The sequence below is a fragment of the Portunus trituberculatus genome, chromosome 37 (genome assembly GCF_017591435.1).
Source record: "Portunus trituberculatus isolate SZX2019 chromosome 37, ASM1759143v1, whole genome shotgun sequence".
NCBI classification, from domain to species: Eukaryota; Metazoa; Arthropoda; class Malacostraca; order Decapoda; family Portunidae; genus Portunus; species Portunus trituberculatus.
Window position 1 is genome coordinate 30,231,149 of NC_059291.1, and position 25,079 is coordinate 30,256,227.

At 44.7% G+C, this 25,079-nt stretch overlaps 1 protein-coding gene across 6 annotated transcripts in view; it reads right to left on the reverse strand.

Moving 5' to 3' along the window:
- LOC123514317 (teneurin-m-like) overlaps nucleotides 1-25,079 on the reverse strand; it is a 581,802-nt gene that overhangs the window by 171,729 nt on the left and 384,994 nt on the right. For 3 of the 6 annotated variants that reach the window (XM_045272142.1, XM_045272143.1, XM_045272140.1), the window contains exons 1-2: nucleotides 17,409-17,428; nucleotides 15,489-15,711 (exon numbers count right to left, since the gene is read on the reverse strand). The exons of 2 other annotated variants lie outside the window; for them this stretch is intronic. In XM_045272142.1, coding sequence (XP_045128077.1) covers nucleotides 15,489-15,519 — 31 coding nt within the window. In that variant the 5' untranslated portion in view covers nucleotides 15,520-15,711; nucleotides 17,409-17,428. Of the gene's footprint in view, nucleotides 1-15,488; nucleotides 15,712-17,408; nucleotides 17,429-20,225; nucleotides 20,359-25,079 lie in introns of those variants that run through there. One more of the 6 variants, XM_045272145.1, reaches the window with a different exon arrangement.

Consider the following 25,079-nt stretch of genomic DNA (forward strand, 5'->3'; position numbering starts at 1 on the left):
CTGACTGGCGTCCAGTCACGCATGCTCCCACCTGCACGCGACTCGCCGCCGCACACGCTGCCCGAGGCTGCTGGCCGTCCTATGAGATTGTATCATTCATCTGTATTTACCTCGCGTAACCGGCCGGAAGCTATGTACACACAAGACCTACCGAGGGGCACAAAACGGCCACTTTGCTGCCCTTGATTTATGGGCAAAAGCTTCCAAAAGACTGACGGGATCCCCGGCATGGCGAGGGAAGCTGTACCGGGCGGCACCAGCAGAATCAGCCTAACATTCAGTGGTCTGGTGGACGAGGGGAGCGCGAGGTGTTCTTGCACGCAAGACATGGATTTCCTTAAAGTCACAGAGCATCTCTGTAAAATCGAAAGTTCTTTTCATGTTCAAGGAAACATGATCTCAAAAAAATATATTTCCAAGAGCTCAAAATATATCAAATATCATTGATGACAAATAATCAAAGTACTCATTTGGAGTAATTTTTTTCATTCAGCAGTTTTACTTGAACATGATCCCTTTAGCAAAGGAAACACACATTCATCAACCTCAGGGCAAGAGGAGGCTGTGAACAAAGCATGTCATTATAAAGTAACCTTGGGGCACTTCAGATGATACACAATAACAATAATGGTTCACTCAGCTTCAGTGGCACGACTCAATGTAGCCTTTACATAATGACTAAAATATAGACATATACTTGCCCGTCTGGAGCAAGACGGAAGGAGGAACTTGCACTGTAATAGTTGTCTTTTAGAGATGCTGTCTTCAGGGATCGCATCTCCTTCCATCAACGGAAACAGGGATTCAGAGAGAACACACTTCTTGTAAAGCTATCGCAGCAAGGGAGGTCCTCAAGGAGCATGCCGCCAATGGTAAATGCCTGTTAGCTTTCGTCTCTCCTGTCTGGAAGGCCTCGCCCGCCCAGGGGACCACCGCCGCCCAAGGTTCTTTCTACCGTCTTTTGTTGAGTCTCGTGAGGCTTGGTTGTGCTTAATATTTCCTGGGAGAGCTTTTGTTTCCAAGTTCCTACCGTATTCTTGCGCTCGAGTGTTCCCAAGGGTGTACCTGCGCATATACCTGCACCTTCCACCGGAGCGAAGACTCACCTGGGGAGTACACATGGCCTCGCCTCCCACGGCGTGACCCTTATGGCAGTCGTCTGATATCAAATTGAGGTCCATTTCCCGGGATTCTTTCTTAGCAATAATCCGGGTGATCTCCTCCGCTGATGGATTTGTTGGGCTTCTGGTCTCTAGGGATTCTCCTTTCGTTCACATTATTTCGGTGGAGACTCACCCCATGGCCGCATGTTTACAACACAAAGGCCTTCCTTCCCAAACTTTTCTTCCTATCTTTTGTCGTGGACGAGGAACACACAGCTGCTATACTTTACTGATTCCTACATCGAACGCAACGTTGTCACATTCGGGATACGTGGGTTGAGACTGAATGCTAATCCTATCAGCGGCTGAGATCTAATTCATCTAAGAGCAAAGCAATATTCTTGGCCAACTGTACGACAACCTGTCTTCATGATTGCCGTCTTTATCCCCAGAAGTCACATCTGTACTCTACTGAATTACTGATCTGCCTTCTCGTGATGCTATTTTGGGGGAATATATACCGTAACAATTCAAATACGGTGGAGAAGAAAGATTTATGTAGTTTGAAGAGAGAGGAGAGAGAACATTACCATTTCGGAAAATAATGATAGTTTAATGGAAGATGAGAAAATAAGTGTAAAAGTTATAATCTTTAGAGTATATCTCTACTTATCCGGGAATTTCTTGAATTTTTTCTATTGATAGTACCACAGCCGGCCTGACGAGGCTCCAATAATGCCATCTGCCCCATCCCTTCAAACCACAGAAATCATTTACTTCAACATTTTCTCCCGCCCACCACCACGTCACATCAACACCGCCACCAAGAAATTCCCTTAACTCCAAGAAATCTCCGCTACCAGCACATACCCCCACACTGCTCCACCACTACCACCAAGAACACTAACACATCATCACAAGTTCACCGTATCACCGCCAGCACAGCCTCCCCATCACTCCACAACTCATCTTGCTTCTTCCATACAAAAGATACAGATGAAAACGTATCAGACAATCAGAGAGAGAGAGAAAGAGAGAGAGAGAGAGAGAGAGAGAGAGAGAGAGAGAGAGAGAGAGAGAGAGAGAGAGAGAGAGAGAGAGATAAAGAAAGGGAAATGAAGAAACGGGAGGAGGAGGAGGAGGAGGAGGAGGAGGAGGAGGAGGAGGAGGAGGAGGAGGAGGAGGAGGAGCGAGGGGCTGTAAGGGGTTTGGATGGAATGGAAGGATATTAGACAGAGATTAAGTTGGCCGTCGTCTTTGAAGTCAAATATTGATGACTTTAATTAGACTCCGTATGATATTGGAGCTTCGTCGAGTCATTCCTCTCATCCAGTCGATGGTCTAATATCGCCTGTAAATACGACTTTTCGAAGCCAAATATTGAACATCATATCCGGCCGATTTGAGGCACAATGCTGCTCTATAATGAAGCTTTGCGCAGACTTTCCGAATTGTCTGTTTGACTCCCACCACGGGCTAATTGGAACTCTTTAATTCCTTGAGTATATTGGCTCGAATATTCCTTCGCATCGAGTTACTCTCCTGTGAATAAACGCAAGCCAAAGTGAGTCTGGGAGTAAGTTGTTGATGGATTTGAGATGGAGGTTGGAAAGTTCTTGGTCGTGGAAGAGTAGGGGTTCTCTCTCTCTCTCTCTCTCTCTCTCTCTCTCTCTCTCTCTCTCTCTCTCTCCTCTGTGGCCTGAATTCCTTTTTTTTTCCTGTGGTTTCGATATTCGTTTTCCTTGTGGCCATCCATGCTCTCCAAGTGGCATGCATGTCTTACCTCCTTCATTTAGCTATAGTGTTTCTCTCTCTCTCTCTCTCTCTCTCTCTCTCTCTCTCTCTCTCTCTCTCTCTCTCTCTGTCTGCTACATTTCCCATCTGCGCCTTTTGTAAGGATGAAGCAAGATGTGTTGTGGAGTGATGTGGAGGCTGTACTGCCGGTGACGCGGTGAACTGGTGGGAATGATGGGATGGTTGGTGGTAGTGGTTGTGGTGGTGGTGGTGGTGGTGGTGGTGGTGGTGGTGGAGCAGTGTCGGGGTATGTGTGGGTGACAGGGAGGTCTTGGAGTTAAAGGACTTTCTTGGTTGAGGTGAGGTGGTGGTGTAGGGAAAAAAATAGTAAAGTAAATGATGTCCGTGGTTTGGAGGGGTGGGGTGGGCAGCATTATTGGAGTCTCGTGAGGCCGGCTGTGGTACTATCAGTAGAAAAGCATTTCAAGAGTCTCGAATAAGTAGAAAATTTAAAATCTAAAAATCATAACCTTTACACTTATTTTTTCGTCTTCTCGTTTACACTTATTTTCTCGTCTTCTCGTTTCCATTAAACTCTCATCTTTTTCCGAAATGCTAATGCTCTCATTTTATTCTTCAATCCTCCTACTCACTATTTCCTCATTCTCAGAAACGAGCATTGTACAGCTATGATTTTTCATCCCTTTGACGCTTTCTCTCTCTCCCTCTCTCTCTCTCTCTCTCTCTCTCTCTCTCTCTCTCTCTCTCTCTCTCTCTCTCTCTCTCTCTCTCTCTCTCTCTCTCCAAGTATCTTTCTCCCTGCCTCTGACTATCTGCGTCCATCGACCGCTTCCTCTCACACGGAGGGTAAAGCGCCTGTGATCAATGTTTCATGGGCACGTCTGACACTGGTGAAGCGGCACCGTCACGGGGGAGCTGGACGGCTGACAAGAGACGGGAGGACAGCTGACTATAGTCCGTTCATCCAAAGAATCCAGTCCGAAACTGCTAGTTCGGTTGGCAGCCCTTTTCGCCACTAAACCTTCCCGACACTTAAATTTTCTTCAAGTACATTTATTTTTCTTCAAACTACAAATTTGTATATCTATTGAGTTAAGTGAAGAAAAATAAATGTACTTGAAGAAAATTTAAGTGTCGGGAAGGTTTAGTGGCAGCGGGGGTGGGCAGGGCTGCCAACCGAACTAGCAGTTTCGGCCTGGATTCTTTGGATGAACGGACTATAGGGGGAGGGAGAAAGTACAGGATTGCTTAGTTCTGCTGATTACATGAGATGCAAATTTGTGTGAGGAAAATTAGGAGTGTTCCTGATTGCTGAAGTGAAGTGAAGAAAAGTTGACAACACAACATAATGGTGAGTCACTAGAGGAGAGAGGAAGACCTACTCGCTCTTACTGTTAAAAGAGAAATTACAGAAAAGAAAAAAAAATACTGGAGAGGCAGAGAGTTAACAGCAGATAGAAGGAAATATGATGGAGGGGGGAAGAAGAGTGAGGTAGAGGAGTCGAGCCCACCTGGGAAAAGGTAGGGAAAACAAACAATTGGTGAGGGAGGAGGAAGTGAAGGTCAGACGGGAGATGAGTGACTGAGTAACGGAAGTGCAAAGGCAGAGAGAGAGAGAGAGAGAGAGAGAGAGAGAGAGAGAGAGAGAGAGAGAGAGAGAGAGAGAGAGAGAGAGAGAGAGAGAGAGAGAGAGAGAGAGTAGATACTGTAAAGGTTGATCGCAGTACGTTGTATAAAGTCTATCACTACGTGCCCCCTTGCCTTTCTTCTTGCAATGTCCGTACCAAGAATTCACAACCTCCCTTTTGACACTCCGGCAACTCACTGACTCACTAACTTTGACCTGTAAAGTCACGAGGTAGTTTCAGTGCTTCCCTGGCCATAGCAGGGCTGAGCGAGGGGACGCAGGCGGGCTCAGTTCTTCCAAATTGATTCACGGTGACTCACCCCAGCGCGGAACACTGCTGAATAAATTCATATAAAAGTTACTGAACATTGGCAAGACTTCAGATGCTGTGTTCTTAAGATTTATGGGTAAACTCGAACCCATCCCTCGTATAATCACCTGTCCTTGTATTTGACTTCCTCCCAACCATTGTGGTAAAGAAATTTTTGTGCAACTAGTTTCGTTCACTACACATAACAATATATTATGAAACAGTTCGCTTCAGCAACAAAGATTTCCTTATGAGAACTTCAATGAATACGATTCTGCCGTGATGAATTTGTGCTACCAAATATTTACATGAAATGATCTAACAACGGCACGTGTGCCCGTTCCTGGTGGGGGAAAATGATAAAAAACATTCATCCCACACAGAAGTGTTCAATGATATCTGAAGGAAAAAGATATATCATACCACAACAAAACCTAATGTGGAAATTCATTAGAATTACCTGTGGGGAAAGCTTGTAGACACGTGTGACAAGTCTCCCACATACATTTGACGTAAGTATGATAAAAAAAAAAAAAAAAAAACAATACACAATGCAACAGTAGGACAGTACAAAGAGTTACACTTTACCGTAACCACGGACTCCTCGACGCAGCGACTCGCCCACTCAATCCTTACCTGAAAGAAAATACATCCTATTAACAAAAGAGTATTTTTTAACAACACCCACTCACCTAAGTAAGACCCAACGAGAATGAATGTCTTGGTTAAAATAAGGTGGTTTACTAAAAACTTATTATATTTTCTCTCTCTCTCTCTCTCTCTCTCTCTCTCTCTCTCTCTCCACTCCCCCACCACAAAACACACACATTCGTTAACAAACAGCGCAGCACCAGACCAGACCTCGACCGTAAAAAAAGGGAATGCAAAAGTGCCATAAAACCCGACGTGGCGAGCACATGGCAACATGCAAGGCGCGAGAGACGGAAAGACGCACCTTCATACAGCGGGAGCAGCTAGCCACCCCCAGAACAGTCATTCAGGCCCACCTTACAACCCCGCACACACGACACCCACAGTAAACACGGCAGGCGGGGAGTGGCAGCAGGATCAACACATTTTTCTCCGCTCGACCCTCTCATCTATGTTTTACGGCCAAGGAGAGTGAGACGCTTCTGCCACAGCTGGTGCTACACTCACTGCCTTCCTTCCTTCCATCCTTCCTTCCTTCCTTTCCCGAACAGAACTCTTTAGATGGGCTTTTGTACGAGTCTGCGGGACCACAAGGAAGGAAGAAAGGAAGGAAGGAAGAAGGAAAGGGAGGAAGGAAAGAAGGAAAAATACGTACAGGAGGAGCAGCAGGAGGAGGTGAGGACAATTTCACATGAATGGGACACGGAGGGAGGAAAGAGCATGATGTAGGAGAGAGAAAGGGGAAGCATGAAGAATCAGAGAATAGGAAACATGATGTGGAGTAAAAAGAATGAATTGTGATTGTGCAAGATTATGGGAGAGAGAGAGAGAGAGAGAGAGAGAGAGAGAGAGAGAGAGAGAGAGAGAGAGAGAGAGAGAGAGAGAGAGAGAGAGAGAGAGAGAGAGAGAGAGAGAGAGAGTCACTACTATACAGAAACGCTGAGGAAAACATGTTGGGAAGGAGACCCAGCTGGAGAGGAAGGAGCACAGACGGAAGAAATAGCTGGAAATAAAAGGAGCAGCTCAAAGGGGGAGGAAGGAGAGCCAGGAGAGAAAGAGAGAGGCCAGGTGAACAGCAAGAGGGAGCAGAGAGGGTTAAGTGGCTATGTGAAATGGAAGCAAGGGAACAGGAGGCACCAGAGGATCGTCGAGAAAATTAATCATACTCGTAACAGTGAACTTATTAGTATTACCGAGCCGAGAGAGAGAGAGAGAGAGAGAGAGAGAGAGAGAGAGAGAGAGAGAGAGAGAGAATCATACTAGTCACAAGACCTGAAATGTTATGTTGCCATTGCCATTGCATCTCCTCATGTCAATCCGATGAGACTTCCTTTGTAAATTCAACACAACAAAGTTAAAGAAACCTTATTAGAAAAAAAAATAAGATAATAATAAATCTGATTAAAAAAAAACTTACTTTGCATAAGAAAAAAAATAATATCTCTCGAAACGTGAGGCCATAACAACACTTCTTCCAAACACAGACACACATAAAAAAAAAAAAAAAACTCCAACCACTTCCCTACTTTATTACATTTTAACCTTTTTTATCATTCGTTTAGCCTCATGAACAGTAAAGGATAAACGTGGAGAAGCGCTTACTCTTGTGATCAATAAAACTAGAGAAACAAAACGAGTTGAAACATATATTACTTATCAGAAACTCACAGGATACGAGTCACCCACAACGAGAAAAAACCACGGTGGCTTTAGTGTTTGGGGGAGACAGTGACGAAGACCCTGACGATGAGAGAAGTGGCTGTGGTTGTGGCTGTGGTGAGGCGAGCTATGGCAGTTGTGGTGAGGGCAGAAGGCATGGGGTGCTGAGGAACGAGGGAGGGAGGCTGGTGGTGACTGGCAGTGAGCAGGGAAGGCAGGGATTGGCTGGCTGAGGGACGGCGAGGAAGTGAAGGGAATGGAATGAAGGTGAATGTAAAGGACAGGGCCGGAAGGAAGGAAGGAATGAAGGAAAGGGAGGGAGGAAGGGTGGAAGGAAGGCGAACGTGGGTGTGGTCAAGGTGGGTGCGAGTAGCGAGGGTGTGCAGTAGTGGATGGGCGGGGGTGAGTGGTGAGGTTTGATGTGCCGCTGCCGCCTCGCCGTTATCTCCCCATAGCCGCTCCTCCCCTGCCGCCCTTCTCTTCAAAGGTCGATCAGTCACGCATGAGGATTAATTTCATGATCAGTATTGCCTCGTGTGTGTGTGTGTGTGTGTGTGTGTGTGTGTGTGTGTGTGTGTGTGTGTGTGTGCGATAGATCGGTTTATAAACAGTAAAGAGGAGGCATGCGTAAGCAAACTTCATACACACACACGCACACACACGCACACACACACACACACACACACACACACACACACACACACACACACACACACACACTGTATCCTTTCACCTAGCAGTGAGTAGGTACGGGATGTAAATCGAGGAGTTGTGACCTTGTTGTCCCGGTGTGTGGTGTGTGCCTGGTCTCAGGCCTATCCGAAGATCGGAAATAATGAGCTCTGAGCTCGTTCCGTAGGGTAACGTCTGGCTGTCTCGTCAGAGACTGCAGCAGATCAAACAGTGAAACACACACACACACACACACACACACACACACACACACACACACACACACACACACATGTGATGCCTGCCAGCTTCCACCTTCATTTCTTTCAGGAGTTGATAACAAGGAGAGTCTTAGTTCCCATCTCCATATCTTTGCCAGCAGTGTTTATGTGTATTCACGAAAATTCAAGAGAATAAAAAAAGAGGGAAATACTTCCACTGACCAATTTGGGACTGAGTGTGTATAAGTATGTCAATGGCCCCCGCTCACAAGGCTGGCGGAATGAATTTTCTCCCCCCATGGGCACAGGCTACCAGGAGAATAAAAAGCTTAGGATGTAGACTTATATTTTTGCTGAATATCGTTAAATTCATTCAATAATTTATTGCGATGAACTGTATTTAAATATAATTAGTAGTAAAATTATTATTATAACTTTCCGCTGAACTGTCAATTACAATGAAATATTACATTTTCTTATTGGAAGAAAAAGCTGGTCACGAAGAGGAGGTGACTGCGTCCCTGTAACCTCTCAGACCAGTGCTCGGAGAAGGACAGGCTTGTGATGATTAGGTCATGGACGCGCACCACGGAAAAGGGTCACGGATATTTGCAACGAAACTTTTTATTTCAAAAGTAGTTAATCTATCATACACAACAACGCGAACATCAGTCAACGCTTTCTGTCTTGAAACAGACGCGCTCACTATGACTGGTTGTTTTATTGAGTCAAGCAATGGAACTCGGCACCCTCAGGAAGAAAGCTGGGTTTAGGACACCACCCAGACCCAGACCAAGTCTCTGGAGACGAGGAGGTTTTCTGCCATGTTAATACTCCAGCAATGTAAATGGTTAAATCTCAGCCACAGGGACGCTGCCGTGTGCATCAAAGAAGGGATGAGAAGAAGAAGAGGATGAGTAGCGGCACCACCCAGACCCAGACCGAGTCTCTGGAGACGAGGAGGCTTTGTGCCATGTTAATACTGTAGCAATGTAAATGGTAAAATCTCAGCCACAGGGGCGCTGCCGTGTGCATCAAAGAAGGCACGACAGTTACTAATAAAAGTGAGTAAACAATTTCCAGTCACTTGTCATAACAGTGCTGGATAAAGGGGAACGTCTCTGACAAGAAAAGAAAGAAAAAAAAATATTTAGGACGAGTAATAATAGTTTAATAAACAAGATCCCCATTAAGCTTTACTGGCCGCTGACAGATGCTTGTACTCAAAGGTCCATCAGGCACATAGTAATTTTTGTTATTATTTTGTGCAAATCTAGAAACAAAAAAATACTTCAATGGTTACATTTCTTTAACAAAAGTCTGAAACCAACAATTTTGATCTATTTAATATAGAAATAATGACGCACTGGACGAGGCAACAACTTGCGTCATGACTCAGCTGATAATATCTGCCAGACATGAACAACAGTATGAACACTGTCCTCCAGAGACGTCTCTCGGAGACCCTGAAGGGTTCAATGTACTATACTTTCTGCCTCCTAAGGCTGGTGGGAGCAACACAGACGCAGGCAACTCACCAAAACAGCTCTCATGGAAAACAGGTAACAAGTATGTCCCCGCATCCCTCCTCCTGACATCTGACATCGGGTACACTTAACCTTTTCAATACTGGGACACATTTTTACCTTGATATTTGTGTACAATTAGTCTATTTCATTGACATTAGGAAGGGGTCTATGGAGATCAGAAAATTAATGGCCAGTCTTCACTATTTTAATCTCCACATTAGTTTTGAAGCTGCATAAAATCGCCCAATAGTAAGCAGAATGAATGTGGAAACGCGTCATGTTACTGATGGCGTTAACATAAACATTGCCACGACAGAAGCGTCACACTTGTACGTCCCACTCACATCACACTGCATTAGAGTGATGTTATCTAAATTAAGACTCCATTAGCCTCTGATACAGAACACGTTCCGCTACTATCCTCGAACAAACTCATTGCATAAAATCTTCAAATAATATTTGCCTCAAGTTAATGTCAGATGTAGACTTAAGGTTTCTCGCAAAAGGCTACTTAAGGTAATTAAGGCAATAGCTAAATATAATGCAGCAACACATATCGATGCACTCACACAAACTCACTCATTCCAAAGGTCACCATTGTGCCATTATCTTAATTGTGCGATAAAGAAAACTTTACCAGCCACTCAGCTCCGCAAAACTCGTGGTTGCCTTTCGTCTCCCTCGTGTTCCTCATTAGTGTGGTGAGCGTATTAAGTTGCCTGTTTGGTCCAGTGATTCTGTGGAGTGTGTAATTCACTCACTTGTGCAAAGGCCTGACGTGTCTCAGAGGTGTCAAACAACACCAGCATCTGTTCATGCCTAACACATTTCATACATCTCTCGCAACAATTCAGTCAGACAAAAAAATATTCCTTGCTTCATCAATTTTAAGAAATACCAATTTCCTTGCTGCCTCAGGAAGCTGTTACTGTGGTTCTTTATCTTTTTATGTCTGAACCATTTTGTTCGTGAAAGACGCTCAGCACGTTACTGAGTGATGTATAAATAATGAGTATGCTTTCAGTATTAATGAAAATGAGAATAATACATGTTCATGATACACTGAGGAGTGTCGGGATTTATCGCGGCAATCCTTTATGTTCTGCGGGCGTCCTCTGGTGCGATGATTTGTCAAATTGTACTGTCGTCTAGTCCCATGATGAGGCCTCAAGCTGAAGACGAAACTAGGAAGCTGTGTCGGAATGAGCGGGAAATCTATTCTACGTACAAGCAAGAGAAATGGAGTGCAAGGAGGCAATTATCACGGCCATTAGTTTCCCTTGGGACAGTAATTAACGAACAAGCAAGCTTCGCACAACACACCGTGGGATAAATCTTCCCTTCACAATCATCGCCATCATCCTTCATCTAAGTCTCCTTGGAAGCACGTGCGTCAAGATCCACAGAAATGTATTAACCACTAGTAGGAGACGAGTGAGAATTGTGTCCAATGTTTAAGTTACAGTCGAGCTGATCCCAATTTATGCAGCGTGTGCGTGGGAATGAGGGAGAGCAATGGAGATGGTAACATTCACTGTGCCCGCAAACCAACGAACCATTCACCAACAAACAATACAGTGCGAGGGCGGCTGACTGACGCATGTCCACGAGTTACACAACATTTTGGGACGGGAAGGAAAATTACATTTTAAGAAAATTGCATGCGAGAAATATAATGTCATGTGAAATATAAATGCTGTGTTTTGCAGGGCCTTGTGTTAGGCTGTCTTCGCGGCACAATCGGGATGTCCTCTTTGTATGACATCCATAAGGATCATGGTAACCTCCGGTTGGGGAAATGAACTACGTCTGGTATGAGAACAGCTTCGCCAAGGAGTTGCAAAGCACATAGGCTATTCTGCATTCTGAGACTTTCCTCAAAGGGCAGCTATGATGAAGCTTTCAGATCGCCGTGGGGTTTCCCATGAAGTCAACAACTAATAGAAGAGAAAGATAAATAATCCATTACAAAGCTGAGGCAGTCTCTCACGTAGGAGTGTGGTGAACGTGTTTACGAAAGTAACGTTTTACTTTGTAGATAATTTGTTTTTCTGTACGAGAAGAAAATAAAGAACTATATTAACCTGTCAACAAACTTCATTTCTTTTTGCTCGCTTCAAAGCAATTTCTTGACTGGGATACGCCTTCACAGTTTAAGAGAGATTGGAAATGACTTTCAAAGATTGGTTGTCACGCTTGTGTTACGATGAATTACATAATGATGTTGATATCAACACTTCTCTCTCCAAAATTTAATTTACACCATGGCGACATGAGGGGCTTTACTAGCATACACACTGATTCATCAATAACTCTGCGTCCTTATTAGAAAAAAAAGATACAGGAACTGTTTCACTGGTCAGCAGACAGTTAATAATAATAAAAAAGGTAAAAAAAAAAAAAAAAATCATTGCCACGCGGCCCTGTAATCGATCAGCTTACTTTAAGGCTTCTGATAGAGGGCGGTCATACAATTGACGGTTTAGAAACACCCCAAGATAGCAGTATACTGACCAAACTGGTTTGAAAACTTCAGGCAATAAGAAAGATGTCACACTTATGCCATTAATACACACAAGACCTTCCTTCTTCCCTTCTTTTTATAGGAGATAAAAATAAAGTAACCGTTGCCTAATATTGCAATGGTGGATAGGTGAAGAATGATGACAAGGAGGCAAAGACCAACGTGCGAGTTTTGCGTTCATTTATTTATTTCATCGCAATTTTTACAAATGGCGTGATTTACTGACGATGGTTGTTGACATTCCGATTGCAACACTCCTGTCACTTCTGTCATATCTGCACATCACAGTGCCGTCAGAAATATCATCTCTCTCTCTCTCTCTCTCTCTCTCTCTCTGGCCGTCTAACTCTCGTCAGCAGGCCCGCAGTCCACCAAGTCTCAAATCAAGAGGGTAAACACGTGCGGCGCAGGCTCGCACTGCAGACTCCACGGCGGCGTGTCGTCTGCAGCCTTATCGGTAGTGCCAACACAGGGGAGAGTTGCTCCGGAAGTTCGGTGGGGGCGAGCGGGAAGGTGAAGTGGGAATTTACTGTGATTTGCTCCACCAACTTCTTTCCACCAACTTCCTAAGGGCGGGCGCCGTGACGCGTAATAGGAGGGAATTCTTTAGGAGGCACTACCGTCACTACTCTGAAGGTCTTTCATAGCGACGTAACTTGACTGGTACAGTCGACGATGTCAGCGAGATGAAGGGATGATGTTTCAGTCACAGCCGTAATTGCCACGTAGTGCACTGCCCTTATTTACTAAGTCTCACGGAAGGACAAATTCACGCCATATTTACTCGATACATTGTGTACCGACAAGTCTTTCTGAAACTCAGTGTGGTGGGGAAGTGTGTGTGTGTGTGTGTGTGTGTGTGTGTGTGTGTGTGTGTGTGTGTGTGTGTGTGTGTGTGTGTATGAATACGTCCCCCTCCATCTTTGAGGTAGCGGAGCAAGAAATACAAATACATGGACCCTTCACCATCAACAGATAAACTTGATAGGGCCGTGTATACCTCAGATGACCGTGATGGGGAAAGTTTCTCCCTTCCCATGATCTAATGTATGTTGCTGGTCATAGAGAGAAATGCTGCGACTCTCTGTCCTCAGCATACACGTGGCTTGTGACAGTTCGGAAAGGGAAAAAAAATCAGAAAAGATCTCACTGGCTCTGATGAAGGCACCGCAATAATTATACACTGGTGCGTAGAAACGATGAGCTAATCCCTACAAACTAATAGACTGAGCTTCTTATTTCAACTTGTCGACCTGAAAATGACATATTACAAACGTAGTGACTGATGAAGCAAGTTCAAAGTTCTTTCGTTAAGAGCTAAGTGGAATCGCTCTTCAGGCTTCATGCTTTTTAGTTTTGGTACTGATGAATTCCCGGTACGTTCATAATAAGGATACATTACTTCCTGGCAAAGCAGCTCCTGATATGAAAAAAAAAGACGAGTTTATAAACCCTGAAAGGAGGCAGATTGAAATGTCACGATGGAGAGGCAAGCGTGGTAGTAGAGAGAGAGAGAGAGAGAGAGAGAGAGAGAGAGAGAGAGAGAGAGAGAGAGAGAGAGAGAGTGTGTGTGTGTGTGTGTGTGTGTGTGCGATTCGCCGGGCCACTCGTTCCCCTACGGATGGATATAGAGGTACTGCTACCGCCACCGCCACCACCATCACCAGCTACTAAGATGGACGAAAACGAGGGGCACGTCAATCCTGTCATATGGTGCAGGGTTATTGTCGCCCTCTGCCTCACTGGACACCCAAGTCTGCGCTGCGATGGCAAGGCGATAAGATAATAATGCAAAAAATGTCCATCATATAAGTGTTTAAAGTAGAAGAAATTGACTTTATTTATTCTTTATGTATTTCTCTGTCTATGTCTGTTTGTCTGTCTGTCTCTGTTATATATCTGTATCTACCGCGCTCCCCTCTCCCCACACTCACCCCGCCCCTCTCTCTCTCCCTCTGTTTTTTTCATGCTCACACACACACGAAAGAGAGAGAGAGAGAGAGAGAGAGAGAGAGAGAGAGAGAGAGAGAGAGAGAGAGAGAGAGAGATGTAAGTGCCAACGCATTTTCCCATCCATTACTGTGTCCCTTCCCTTCTTCCCTGAGCCATCGGTGTATTTCCCAGGTCGGTGTGGAGGAAAAGGGGCACTTGTTAACTCCCGCGCGGGTGTCACCTTACAGGGTCAGGTGGAGGGGTTGTGTTGCTGACCTCACAATGTTTCGGCACTCCCCACCTCACCCTTCCCTCACACTTACTCATCTCGCGGCGCTCCTCTTCTAAAGGCCTAAACAAAAACAAGCCACGTCCGGTACAACATCGTAATCAGAATGGTATGGTTTCGGAATGAATGTTTCTGCTTTGTTTCGTTCGAACGTATTGTGTTCATTAGTGTGACAAAAGAAACGGAACGGAAAACAAACTAGACATTTTAATTTTTCTAAAGGGATGAAAAAAAGTATCATTCAATATAAATTTTGAGATCAACCTGGTTTAAAAAAATTCGAAAAGCAGACAATATGAATTTCCATTTCTTCAATATAAACAAAGAAAAGCCTACAAAACAATCTACTCTAATACAAACCTAGAACATTATGCATGAATCAATTAAGAGTTCGAGGACAGACTCAGGTACCTTGAAGTATAGGACAAAAAAAAAAAAAAAAAAAAGATGCAAACCCTGAGAACAGTCCAACTGAAGCTGGAGAGTTCACTAATTTAACATGATCCTGAAAAAAGTACAATTCGATGTCGGCCTCGAGTCTGTCCAAAAATTGCGAAACTAAATGTAAGGAAAAACAGATAAAACATATAAGTAAATAATAATGTCAATTTTGGTAGAAAAAAAAACATATAAATTTCTAAAACATTTGAATCGTATACGGATAATCAAATAACTATGTTTTACTATACAAATAAATACGTCTCGGCCAGAACACTCTTACATTATGTTACAAAGTTTGGGACTACACAAATGTAAAATGTATTAGAAACTGATTCTCAAAAAAAAAAAAAAAAAAAAAGTTGACACAGGAAAGCTCCCGCAACTGCTGACGGCCAGTACTAAGCAGGTGTCTTGCATGAACTGTGACTAACGTATGGAAAGGAGAGAAGATAATAATAAACAAAACACATGGAGCGATGGACAGATAACAAATGGACACTTACATTAACAGACTGGTACGCTAAGCATGGGGAAAAGGGGCCGGCAGAGGAGTTTCAGAGAGACTAGAGAAGTTTTCTGAAGTGGTCTAATTGGAAGTGCAGCGTCAACCAAAGATAATTGAAAATGGTTGGCACGCCTTGATCAGCAGAAGAATCATAAGTGCAGCTGAGAGTGATGGTGAAAGCTACGACTGAATCTAAATACAAGAAACTGCACCAGACGTACGTATATAGATGGAGCTTCAGCCAATAGGTGTGCAGCCAAACATACTCACCTGAGAGATAGGTGCGCTCTTCGGCGACCATCACTCGACGCCACGCCGCCTCAACAGCCCATACCACTACACCGTCACCGTCACCGTCACCGTCACTGTACGCAATGTCTTCCACGATAGCGTCTATTTTGTCCAACAACAACAACAGATTTCCTGGTTTAGCGATTCCTTGTTTGTATTATGAGGTATTTTTTCTGTCTCTGTTCACGTTATTCTTGAAGAACTGCGAGGAGAAGGGGTGGAAAAAAGGAGAGATGAAGAAAGAAGGAAAGAAAAGAAAAAAAAAAAAAGGAACCGTGGGGCTCGTCAATCCACCACCACCACCATCACCACTACCATCACCACGACTATACCACCGCCATGTATCAGCAGCGATCACCTGTGGCATCCCTAAACCCATCCCCATCCCTCCCCTCCTCTCCCATTCCCCCCTTCACCACTGACCTTACAGAACCATACTGGGAGACACAGCCTCACCTTATTCGCTACACAATCACCCCACTAATTCCTCTACCTCCTCCATTTCTTCCTCCACCCTCTCTTACAGCTGGAGGAAAGTGCTGGTGTAGTAGAACTGAGACGCCAAAAGGGGAAATACTCTCGAAATTAACTCTCCATTCCCACCCATCGACTGTGTAAACAACCCGAGGCGAACACCCGACTCCTCCCGCCCCGAACACCGACCCAACTGCCTCTCTCGCCTTATCTTCCCTCCCTCACAACAAACACGATACTGCATAAGCTCTCTGTTTTGGTGAGAGAGAGAGAGAGAGAGAGAGAGAGAGAGAGAGAGAGAGAGAGAGAGAGAGAGAGAGAGAGAGAAAGAGAGAGAGAGAGAGAGAGAATCGGCTAATTTAAGTGTATTTCATAAAAAAAACGTTAAAGATTTGTAATAGAAAGCGGTATTAAGCATAAAAAAATAGTAGAAATAGTAGTAGTAGTAGTAGTAGTAGTAGTAGTTGTTGTTGTTGTTATAAATAATCATAAAAATGACAAAAAATACTAATAATGATAACAATAATAAAGAAATGAGAAAATATACACCACCCCGAAAACAACCAACAATAGCAGCAAAAACAACAAAAACAACAAGAACAACAACAGCAAGCAAAGGAAACTACAAGAGACGGGGAAATAAAGGTAGAATAAAACTGGATATCACCAATAAATTATAAAGCTGCGTGTTTCCTCCCCGCACAATGACGAGTTCGCGGGGTGGCGAGGGGGCGGACTTCTACATATATGTTTACTTGAGTGCGTGACCTTCACAGGGCTGGAGAGAGGGTGTCCTGTGCGGTGCCATGCCCATTACAATTCTTTCCCCCTACTCCCTACCACCGTCCCCTTGAATTTACAGCGGGCGAGAATGGTGAAGGGGGATCGTTCGAGAGTACCGTCAGCTGTACCAAAATACTAAGAGAGAGAGAGAGAGAGAGAGAGAGAGAGAGAGAGAGAGAGAGAGAGAGAGAGAGAGAGAATTTCAGCGTTCAGAGGGTACAGGGAGTAGCGTCGTTCCCTCCCGCCAAGCCCCACCGGCGCCACAACAAGCAGGCCTCACAGCTGATCACTGCTCCGCACCGCCCGCTGTGCACCACCATAAAATCTTCCAGTTGTGTTTCCTCTTCGCCGAATCGTCGCTCCTTTTTTGTCCACATGCGTCTCGCCAGCTCAAAGACAAGACGCCGTTCAAGACCACACACTGACAGTAACTGGAGCCCAAAGCGGGACGCGGCTTGAGACACAGGAGTTGTTTCTAGTTTTCTTAACTCTTGGTGAACACACCACGGCACAGAACAGACAAGGATAGCAAAGAGGAGTTCGGTCAGTAAATATCAAAGTGATGCTCTGTGTTCCTGGACTCTTATAAAACTGTCACACTGGCGCACATCGAGCCATGAGACGGGAGCACCAGAGACCGACCGGCTACACCTCACCCAGCAAGGCCAAGACACAACTGAGCTCTGAGCGACCCGGCCGTCGGGCGGGCCCTTTCGCTCTCCCTGCCACCCTCGATTGCCTCCCCCTCGCTGTCGCTGTCCGGCACATACATACGCGCGCGCACATACGTACACACACACACACACACACACACACACACACACACATACAGGATAATGACACACGAGCCTCACCGCCACCGTCTCACCCTCCCTTCCTCCCTATCATCTATGATTAAACAAACATTCATTAACGATGTATTTACATTTTAACAACTTTCGAACTCATGCAGTTGATTTTTTTTTTCCTATTGGTGAAGAGGAACCTTATTTGGTGAACCTAAAAGTAATGGACGAGGAAACAAACAGCAGAAGGGAAGTTGAGAGGAGTCCCGTGTGTTATTTTCTCTGTCTCGCGAGTATGGAAAGAAAATTTTACCAGATTTCACGGTCGCTCCTCTCGTATTTCACAAGCGTCCCATGGGAGATATTAAAAGACCCCCAGTTGTCACGGGAACACCAACCTTGTGAACACCAGGCCACACACACACACACACACACACACACAGGAGAGTAAGCTCGGTGCACACAGGAATACCGTGACAGGGGAAGTGAGTGGCAACTCGGCTCTTCACTTCCTTTGATACCTGTTCTTGAAGTGACTTATGAGTTGATTACCTGTCTTCCATGCCGGTGATTACAGGTGTGGGAAGCTGGTGTCATCATGCAATTTCCTCATAAACACGCGCTGGCGCACTAACGTTAGTGTTCTCGACTCGCCACGAAACTGCTGTTGATTCCTAACAGTAACTCACGTCTCCTGAGGACATTCCCGCAAGTAAATCTCACCTCCTCTTCCTAAAGCTTCGCAGAAACTCTCCTGAGACGCCGTTTGGAGATCTAATACATACCTAGAATACACATGGGACCTAGTTAACGCTGTGGCGCATGAAATTAAGTGCTCTGGTTTTCAATCAAAGACCAAAAATAAGATATTTCAACGAGAACAGAAACTGACTCTACTCGTAAAACTAAATGATCCTTGTAATCAAGTTCTTACTAATAATCAGAAATAATACAATTATCACAAGCCTCGGAAAGCAAAAAATAAAATGTGTCTGACTACTAAAAGGCACTTATAGGCATAAATATTATAATCTCTAAAGAGCAGCACGTGAGAGGAAGGTAGTGGCAGGATGCGTGGGGAGGTGATGACTACGGTGCTGTGGCACAAAGGGTCTTGTTGACACCGCCTGCAGCATTGGCAGTCAAATTGGAGAGACTGATTAATTGTTGTGGAGGCAATGAGGGAGAAGTGTAAGGGCAGAGTTATGAAGGGGAGGGTGCTAGAGAAGTGAGACGGAAGATGGAAGACAGATGATGAGATGATATGAGCTGTGGGATGGGAGGGAGGGAGGGAGAGGGGAGGGAGAGAACGTGGGGGGAAAACAAGATAACAAGGCACAGTGAATATGAGGGACAGGGGGCTGGAAGGAAATTACTTGGCCATGATGAGGGAAATGTCGCTAATAATGGCATCTGTTGCAGTACAATTCTGATGGTACTTAAGGCGCCATGAGGAAGAAAAACCCTAACATTCAAAAACTAGGTCTGCAGTTTCTATGTCTAGCGATACACTGTGAACTATATAACAACAACAACAATGCAACACCTCGACGCATCACCAATGTGCATGTTGCTACTTCCGAGCCTTTTATGCTATCCATACCAATTTTTTTTTTACTATTTACATATTTCAGAAGAGATCTTGTCATTAATGTAACGTGTTCTATAAAGGAGAAAATTAATCCTAAACTAATGGATCACAAGAAAGATTTGTCTTCAGGGAATAGACATACATCACCTACTGAAGCATGGAGGTCACCTCACATACATCAGTGTGGTAACTCGAGGAAGAGCATCACAAATGTCTTTTGTTATACTTGCTAACACACTATACTTTCAATGATAGCAAATGCGACTAGCAGGTAAGCGGTAAACAAAACACACACACACACACACACACACACACACACACACACACACACACACACACACACACACACAAACACATAGACCTCAGGGACGTCTGCGGCCCCACACATGCCTCACACTCGAACTTCTCCCATTGGTCATCAAAAGTAGAGGACCATCTTTTTATTCTGGCTCAATCCTAACTTTGCACATCCTTCTTTTGGAGCCACGTCACGAGCAGCGCCTTGGTGGTTTTCAGTGCCCGGGACAGCCAATCCCATCCCATCTCTTCCGGTGACTGCCTGACCTCCATCACTCCTCCTCAGGCTGGACAGCGGTGTACTCTAAAGATATTCTTCAATTATTCTTTATCATAGAAATGGAGACCGTGCGTATGGTCTTAATGCCAGAAACATCAACCGCTGTCACAATGAAAAACGTCTTGCCCTTCTATTCTCACGCTACTCTCAAGCTATTGAATATGGAGGGAACCGCCAGGTAAATGAACCACACGATACCGTCATTAGACGAGAAACCTTGGTGCGTGACATTTTTGCCCGCCGCTCAATCTCCTGCCGGCAAGACGTGACCGCAACAATCATCTCTTGCGGCCGCACTCGATACATCTTACATAAAAGACTTCCTCATAAAAAAGAACCGGGAGGCTGCAAATGTTAACGAATGACAGTACAGCTGATCCCATCAATAAAATGAAACAAAACCGAAAATGAGTGCTGGTGTGCACTGTCTATACAAGTAATAATGTTATCCTGCCATTCCAGTCATACTCACTCCTCCACTGGTCACTCAGCCCACCTGCACCCACCTGCACACACTCCACAGATATCTCACAGGTTGCTCTCTCTTGACTTTCCAAATAGTGAAAACTACTGTTTCTTCACTTAGTCCAGAACACAGACTGGGTGTAAGCACCCCGGTCTTTCACGCCCACACCGCACTGGCTCTTGCAGGAGAACTGAAGGAGGACGCGGAACGGCGCAAATCCTCGCTCGTAGCAATAGGTTTGTCCTGATAATCTGACTTCCGTTCACGCCCACTGGCTAAGGGGGCGTTGCTTCATGATGGAGGACTGCCACTCGACCCTGCTACCCGCCAGTGCACCCAGCATCCCCTCTCCATCACCCTCAACCCCCATACACGGCCCCACCACTTACTCACTCCTGGTAAGTCCCTTCATCCCTTGCAGATGCTTTCCAAACACAACGGCCAGGTTTTCCCCAAGGCGAATAAAAATCTGCGGACAATCCGAGTACCACAATACGTTATGATTATCATGCAACTTTAAAGGGCCAAAGTTCAAGGTTGTATATAACAGAGGGTGAGCCAAATTATACAATATCGTTAAAAATACATGAGATAAACACATTAATATAGTTTATCTCTAACAGAACGTTCTCTCTCTCTCTCTCTCTCTCACACACACACACACACACACACACACACACACACACACACACACACACACACACACACACAGAGGTCATACATATTTTCATAGGGATATTCTCTCTCTCTCTCTCTCTCTCTCTCTCTCTCTCACACACACACACACACACACACACACACACACACACACACACACACACACACACACACACACACACACACACACACACACACACACACACACAGAGAGAGAGAGAGAGAGAGAGAGAGAGAGAGAGAGAGAGAGAGAGAGAGAGAGAGAGAGAGAGAGAGAGAGAGAGAGAGAGAGAGAGAGAGAATATCCCTATGAAAATATGTATGACCTTGGCGTGAGGCGGAAAGGACAAAGTTATTAAGGTAAGAGAAAAAGTAGCAATAAAACAGGTACCACCTCACATGTAATTATGACAAAGGACACAGAGAAACACTTTGGCGAAATTCTTATTTCAACTTTGGGTATTACCTCTACCAGCGTCGGGGTCCAACATTGTGCTTAAAAAAAAAGTTCTTTTAGCGTAACTTGGCTCAGCTGGGTGCGGGAGCGAGGCCCTGGTGGAGGTAATCAGCATCTGAGCGAGGCGGAATGCGATGGTGTGATATGGAAGTTGCCTCATTCGTCACGTCCCACCGCGACATTAGTGACACCGTCGTTCAGAGACAAACGTCACATGAAGGAGAGGCAAATAAACTTTAAGCCAGAGACCGCCGGGACACTCTGCTTTAATAAGACCCCGACACGACGCCTCTAAACCTTGGTGATGACACTAAAGCCAACGCAATCCACCCAGCGCTCGATACCTGATCCAGAAGTACACCAACACAAGACCGGCCGACCACTGCCGCCCCGCACTCCAAACCTGACGTGCCAACGAGACACGTGCCCCGCGATAAAACTACGTAGATCACCAAAGTGCACGAGGCAACGGGAGCCTTGTCTCTTGTTATCCTTCACAGCTGCACACTACCGGCAAGATAACCGAGTCCGGCTTCCTCGTCCCTAGCGACCCCAGTAGTGATCTTCAATTTATAGCAGCCACCACCACCCACCAGAAGGAGAAGGAAAAGTACGAAAAAAAGTAGTAAAACACGATGTGATTCAGCCTTCCTTTTGCGAATACCGATCATCTGGCGACTGTTGGAACACGGAATTGGTAAGAAGCTGCAGATGGCGAGAGGAAGACGCCCATCAAATTTCATCTTGAACGGACGGAACTGATTCACTCCTTTCCATTTGGCAGATGCCAGAGTTAACCGAGCCAGTTTGAGAGGCAAGGTTATCTGAGTCCTCTCCTTCTGAATATTGGATACATTAAATTTCACTTTGATAGACTAATTGTGCCTTGATTACGGCAGAGAATCGCTCCACCACTGGAGAGAGTGTTTGCAACTCGCGATAACCGGGTGCACTGTGAACTAAGCAGGCCGAAGGGAGGGAGGAAAAGGAGGACGGGAGGATGGGATAAAGGGGGGAAATCTGAGGACTTAGAATAGTAGAGTTGAAAGGGGGAGGAAATGGTCCAAGTAAGAGCTAGAAGAACAAAACTACGCCGTACTCAAACCTTAATATCAATATCATAGGAACATCGGTGGCGAAAATTGAATTTCCACTTCCAGTGATATATAGGTTCCTGTCTTCAAAGGCACATAAAGAATATTAAAATCTGAAGTGCCTCTGTAATAAAGTAGACAGAGGAGAGATTGGCGGTAGCGGTCCACCCACACTTTACAATAACCCTTCTGCTCATCACCTGAGGCACCTTAATGATCGGCGTAAAATGCATATAGACGACCCTCATATCAATCTTCGGTTTTATCTTTCTAACTCGTAAATCTGACGTTAAGGACGGCCATATGATGGGGACAGCCACCGCCGCGACCTTTTTCGAGACCTAAGGAATGATAACCTGGGCATAATTTTCCAGAGACAACGACATCGAAGGCAAAATTTTCTAATGGTTTTCACGGAAGGCACTTCTATAAAGATAGGTTGTCCGTAACACTAAATAACACCGTATAATCTGACTAAAGTGCATGCAGTGCAGACCAGCATCTGACCCGTCGCTGTGGTTCTTAAAGATAATGGGATAAGAACATTCCTGAAGAAGTCAAAGTAATGCAGACCAATTGGTGATGGCCAGATCACAGAAGATAGTGAAAGACAGAAGAATGGAGGTCGAGGTCAAAATTTCACGTGGTCTTTCTTAGCACCACTCTTTCTTTCTGGTTTGATTTGTTGGTTGATTTTAACAATATCATTAAATTTGTAATGATGGTAATAACAAGGAAGTTAATATTGGTCTTTTCCGCAAGATAAAAATGGTATACAAAGTTTAACGTAACTCCTCTTTGGTTACCGAAATATTTTCATCAGAATGCAGTAAATCGTCTCGACCAATTAATTCCTTCAGGCAAGCTAATGGACCAACTGTCGTCTTTCTCATAATTAATCCAAGCGCCACCAATACACATAAGGGAAACACCACAACGCCACATCCAAACTCCCACAATTCTGGCTTACTTTGTCATACATACGGACCAGAGCCGCCAGCCCGCCTCATCAAGCAGGAGTCAGCGGCCCCCACGCGTGTGTCCTCACCCAAGTTTGGTGGAACAGAGAAAAATTCAACAAAACCTTCTTTCCTCTGAGTCATGAACTATTTTTAAACTTACTGAGACTCTGCAGAATTACAGCGCCTCCATTATACTCAAGGAAATTCAATATCGACTTGGGTTTTACCGATTCTTTTATTAGAAAAGAAGCTGAGGAAGAGAAGCTGATATGAAGATCATCAGGAAGGAAGTGGTGAGGAAAAAGAGAAGAATGCTTACTTCCGATACGAGAAATGACGTGAGAAGGCAGAAATATTATCATGGAAACATTCAATTTTAAAACAATAAAGTGTGTGTGTGTGTGTGTGTGTGTGTGTGTGTGTGTGTGTGTGTGTGTGTGTGTGTGTGTGTGTGTGTGTGTGTGTGTGTGTGTGTTCTCATTATTTGCGAAAGCCAGCAGGTGCGCACGGGCTCTCTCTCTCTCTCTCTCTCTCTCTCTCTCTCTCTCTCACACGAATGTAACATAATGGACTAATAACTAGGGAAAGGCCAATTACAATCAATATTAGAATGACCGAGGGAAGCGCTCTCCCCTTTCATGCCCTAAGTGGAAGAAGGGACCGTGCTGGATTCAAAAAAAGGAAAAGAATAGAAAAAAAGAGAACAATAGGAAAGAGGGGGCAGTACGAGTGAAAGAGAGGGCGAAGACATGTAGGAGGAAGGATGATGAAAGGAAGGTGCAGACGTGAGGCAAGAAGACATGGAAGAGGTGACGCATGCGGGAAAATATGATGGAGATAAAGCGTTAGTGTGAGTATATGTAGTTGGGATTCACGCCTCATGCCACGGGTGTGGAAGGCGACTCCCATGTATCGCGGATTTCTAAGTGATAGCTTTGGTGAGACACCTGTCGAAAGTGAGTAAGTTAAACAAAGGGAGGAGACGAGTGTTATTAATAAAGATGAAGGCTAAGCGCATAGCGGAGAGAGATAACAGAGGCATGGGAGTGAAGAGGAGTTACACCACTATAAACTGTTTGCTCCCGAATGACAGTGGCATGGGAGGCGGTGGTGTAGTGGATAGAGTGGTGAGCGTGGGATCGGGCAGACGTCCACGCGTAGGTTCGAATCCCACCTCGTACCGCCTTGATACTTCACCATTTGTCGAGTGGTTTAAGGTTACCTAAAAAAAAAAAAAAAAAAAAACAGGTTCTACGTGGTTACAGCAAAGATGCGCTTAGGTAGTAATATGGGTACCACTATAAATAAAATTGCATGCGGCACTAATGGGCGGAAGCTTAACAGCACTTCCCACAAGTATGCCTACAGGCGCTATAGGCCATAATATATATATATATATATATATATATATATATATATATATATATATATATATATATATAAACTATAAGCTGTTTGCTCCCTCATGTGTCTCCCAACAGAGAAAAGATCGATTCCACAAGCTGGGTATCTTTCGCTCCCCGCCAAGAAAATAATGAAAGACGCAGATACCACCTGAGAAGGTGGTATCTGCGTATATATATATATATATATATATATATATATATATATATATATATATATATATATATATATATATATATATATATATCAAAAGTAAGACTCACTGCGGACAGTATACGCTTCGTTAGGCACATCCATGATCAATCCATAAAATACATTAC